We start from the raw sequence: 4,494 nt of genomic DNA on the forward strand, positions 1-4,494 counted from the left end.
AAACAAGCTAGACTAAACGCCATACTCCATTTTTGTTTACATTTTGTGAAGGAGGAAGTTGCGCTCAATGTCTTCCTCTGAGGTTTTCATGTCATTTCCTTCAGTGGTTCTTAGTGCAGCGCCACCACAGGTGAGGAGGGGAACAGGTTCTTCAAAGGGTTTGGTTTGTTTGACAGTGCAGTGCGAAAGCAAACCACAGCAGCTGAAAATACAACTAACTTTGCAATTTCGGTCCCAAATCGAACCGAGTCCTCCGGACTATCAAGTGTGAAAACATTCTGACAACGTGAACTAAGCCACTAACAAGAAAAGATGAAAAACGGACAAGTCTAACCGCGTCATTTGCCATCATTACATTTCACTTCACTTCAGAGCTGCGACCTTTCACCTCTCACCCCATCTCATCTTGTCCAGTGGGCCCACGGCGGTGATTTATCCCTCTGACACACCAACAGCTGTGTTGGGGCTGCGAGCAGAGTGTGGGCTACTATTTGCCGTGACTAATCGGAAACAGACTTCAAGAAAAACACTGAATGGTGAGATTTGAAGGGGGGAGTGACACTAGAGACGCTGAAATTTTTGCTGTAAGTTTCTCAACAACATTCTGGATGAAACCATGGAGACACGAAGGTTCGGGAGATGCAGGAAACATTTCATACTCATCCAAAATGGCAACTGGGAGTCTTAAAAATGTTTGTTTTGCACTGAACCTTAGTTTGTGGCACATCCACTGTCACCAAATGAGATTGTAAAAATGCCTTTCATTTTGATAAAATATATTTTATTTAAAACATCTTCCAAATAATAATAATAAAAAAAAAAAAGACAAGACAAGTTTCAAACAAATGCACTGCATGTTTGAAAGTCTTACAGTCTCGGTTGTCTCAGTCAAGTATAAATAGTCTCTTCTTTGGTGCCACCTTTTGATCCAGCATGTGTGTACAGGTACATGAGAGCGAGCTCTCTTTGTTGCACCAGTTTCAGCTCTTTCCCTGAGAAAGTCTTGAGGGTTTTCAGGTTGCAAACGATCCACCGACGGCGTCCGGTCAGCGCCTCACTCGCAGCGGACCGAGTCCTCGCATTTTCAAACACTCTTTCCCATCTTTAATCTGAAAAGGGAAGAAGAAAAAACGCTCTAGTGATTAAAAACAAAAAACAAAACAAAAAAAGCAATACTGAATAAATCTGCACCAGATTACTCTCCTCCCAAAACACTGTTCTTTTTACAACTTTGCAATTTTAAGTGTTGTCTGTCACCATATGAACATTAAAGACATACAGCCATCTGTTTGAGGAATGTTTCAGCTAGCTTGAAGCATGTGTGCATTAAAAGGTGTCCAGGATTCAATTCATTTCAAATCAGTTTATTCATCCCTGAGGGGCGATTCAGGGCGCAAGACACTCACAGCTACAAGAGAAATATATCACACTAAAACAAAAAGAATGCGTTGCTTAATGTCATCAACAAGTGACAAAAAATGTTAAAGTGGAGATGTGCCAATAAATCAGAGAGGAATAGAAATCAGCTGATTTTATTTTTGTAGATCAGGAAGGAAATCATAAATTATTTGATATTTTCAACCCATTATATCCAAGAATCCCAGTATTATTTGGTCAATCATGAGAATGTAGTTTAACACACTTTTTTAATTAAATAAATTAAGAAAAAGGATAAATAGGAATAATTTTGTGATTCCTTTATTTGCTTGATTCCAAACAGAAGACCTACAGTACATTTACAAGTAGAAAGAAAGAAAGAGAAAAAGAAAGAAAGAAGCAAATGGTGTGTGCCAGAAAAAGCCAGATCAGTGTAACAACATTAATAAAGCCATTAAAAGTTTTACAGTGCAGCTCTGAATTGGCTGAACATCAACAAAACGTTATGTAAGAAGAGAAACATGCAGAACGGAAAAGAATAGCGTTTAATGTCAATGCATGGCGGCTGTGCAATAAAGTTACGAGAAAACGTCACTTAAAAAAAAAAGAAGAAAAATAAAACAAAGACATTTGCGGGCATTTACAAATCCCAGTCAATGGAAATAAGTTGTGTCTGTGTGTTCTGCATTTAGTGGATTCTGTTCAGTTTAAAATAATTTTATGTGGAAGAAGAGAAAAAAAAAACTGTTCTGAATTGAAATATGAATTTATATATCGTCAAAAACAATCCGTACGAGTTTTGGACATTTTTCGAACTCTAGAAGTTTTTGTTGGTTTTGTTTTGGTATTTCTTGTTTTGTTTGGGGTTATTTTGCATTATTGCGTGTTTTGACTTTGCAGTAACAGCTTAAAGTGCAAAAAATTTAAATGACCGCTGATTGTACTAAGAGCGTTCAAATACGCAAGTGTTCACCACATGAATGTGTCATGTTCTCATGCTATGTTTATGTAGAATAAATATAAAGGTAGTTGCATAAATATATTTACCCCTTTCCTCTGGTTGCTCAAGCAGAAGGTGCAGATGGTGCGCGGCTGCTTCCCCGCGCCCTCGCCCTGCGCATGGACCGCTCCGAGGCACGGCTGTCCCTCCGCGCCGGCGTCCCCGATCAGAAGCACGTTGGCCAGGTGGGAGATGTAGCTGGACGCCAGTCGGAGAGTTTCAATCTTGGAGAGCTTCCTGTCCACCGGCTCGGTGGGAATGAGAGTCCGGAGGGCCGTGAACGCCGTGTTGACGCTCTGGGTCCGGCCCCTCTCCCTGGCGTTGGCCGCGCTCCGCTGCTTCATCACCACCGCGGAGTCGCCCTCCAGCTTGCGGGAGATGCGCCTCCGTTTCTCCGTGGAGCCGCAGTAGCTCTGCTCCGAGCTGCCGTCGCTCTCGCTGCGGTTCTCGTCGTCCTCGGAGTTGGTAACCGTGAAGTCCGAGTAGATCAAGTGCGTCGCCACGGGCCGCAGCATGGCGAAAGTCATGATTAAAAGTTACCAGTGCCTCCTTAATCCGCTTCAGAGTCGCTCCGGAAGACAAACCAGGCCGGCGAGCTGCGTCTACATTTCCATGTGGGACAGAGATCCTCGAACCAAAGCTTCTGAGGAAGCAGCCCAAGCCTTCATGAGGCAGCTTGAGCTGGCCTACTTCAGGGTGGACGGACCCGCAGGTCAGCTGGGCTCTTATAGCTGGATGGGAGGAGCTGCCTGCTCACTCTAGTCCCATGCAAAATGTTTACTTTTTGTTATTTTAATATGAAATATCAGGTTATTAGTAGCAGAAAATGGCAAGTGGTCTACACAAGACAGCAGCATGTTCACACCAACGATGTTTTTAGAGTAGGAAGAGTGAAAAGTATCAATATTTGGTGGAATAAACCTTGATTTTTAGTCATGCGTCTTGACATCTTTTCCATAAGTCCTTCACATGCACGGAAGAGGATTAGGGCCACTGAAAAACAAATTATTCTGACTTTAATCCCAAAATGTTGACTTTAATCCAGGAATTCTCTTTTTAATCTCACAATTCAGATTTTTTTCCCCCCTTCATAATATTGACTTTTTTCCCCCACAGAATTCTCACTATTAATCCTGGAATTCTAACTTTTAATCTCAAAATTCCGACTTTTAGTCTCAGAATTCCAAATTTTTTCTCAGAATTCAGATTTTTCCCCCTCAAAATTCTGACTTTTAATCTCAGAATTCAGATTTTTGATCTCAGAATTCTGAATTTGATTTTCTTTCTTCACAATTCTGACTTTTCCGACTTGAATCTCAGAATTTTGACTTTTGGTCTCAGAAGATTAAAAGAGAGAATTTCGAGATTAGAATCAGATTTTTTTTTTTGTAATGGCCCTAATCAGTTTCTGTTCTGCTGGGTTGAGGGAATCATCTATTTGCTCATCAGGAAACATAAAGGTTGTCATATAAAGTCGATTATTTCAGTAAAGTACAGTAAAGTTTTTACTACAGCTGTAAAAATTCAAGAAAATCTTGAAAACAGCAGATAAATACGAGGAAAATAGACAGATAGATAGATAGAAGTATTTATTTTTGAGTTTAGGATGATTATTTATAAATTATTCCAGAAGCTTTTAAGAGTGTAAAAATAAAGTTGCACTTTTTGCCACATTTTAGTCATAAATTGGCACAAAGTAGTGGATTATTAAGAAAAGGAATAAAAATGGTAAAAAGTGTTAAACATTTTTGCAAAAATAATCTGAAAGAGTTCAGTTATATCCAGCCCCCTTTTACTGTAATAACCCTAACCAAGTGCAACCACTTCCCTTTATACTAGTGAATACAGTGTGTGTGGGTATTCTTAACATAAATCCAGAAAAGGAAAGAGGAACTGCAAACCTACATTAACATTGCTGCTCGTTAAAACCTGGGATGTCCAAAGTGTGGTTCGGGGGCAGTTTGTGGTCCTTGGAATGACTTTGTGGGCACTGACAGCAAATCAAGAGCGCTACAACTTTGGCGCTCTGGCATTTGGAGCTGAAGCAGATGAATACTTTTTGGAATTATTTTTAAGATGAGATATTTTATTCCAAGTTTATATCTTCTTAAATGGAA

At 40.2% G+C, this 4,494-nt stretch overlaps 1 protein-coding gene across 1 annotated transcript; it reads right to left on the reverse strand.

Annotated features, from left to right (window-relative positions):
• Positions 1 to 759: 759 nt before the first annotated feature.
• Positions 760 to 3,352, reverse strand: tcf15 (transcription factor 15). Its single transcript, XM_044129719.1, has 2 exons — positions 2,425 to 3,352; positions 760 to 1,109 (listed from the first exon to the last, which is right to left on the reverse strand). The coding sequence occupies exons 1-2, from the start codon at positions 2,902 to 2,904 to the stop codon at positions 1,047 to 1,049; spliced, it is 543 nt and encodes a 180-aa protein (XP_043985654.1). The 5' UTR covers positions 2,905 to 3,352; the 3' UTR covers positions 760 to 1,046.
• Positions 3,353 to 4,494: the final 1,142 nt, after the last annotated feature.

Source organism: Gambusia affinis, linkage group LG01 (genome assembly GCF_019740435.1).
Source record: "Gambusia affinis linkage group LG01, SWU_Gaff_1.0, whole genome shotgun sequence".
NCBI lineage: Eukaryota > Metazoa > Chordata > Actinopteri > Cyprinodontiformes > Poeciliidae > Gambusia > Gambusia affinis.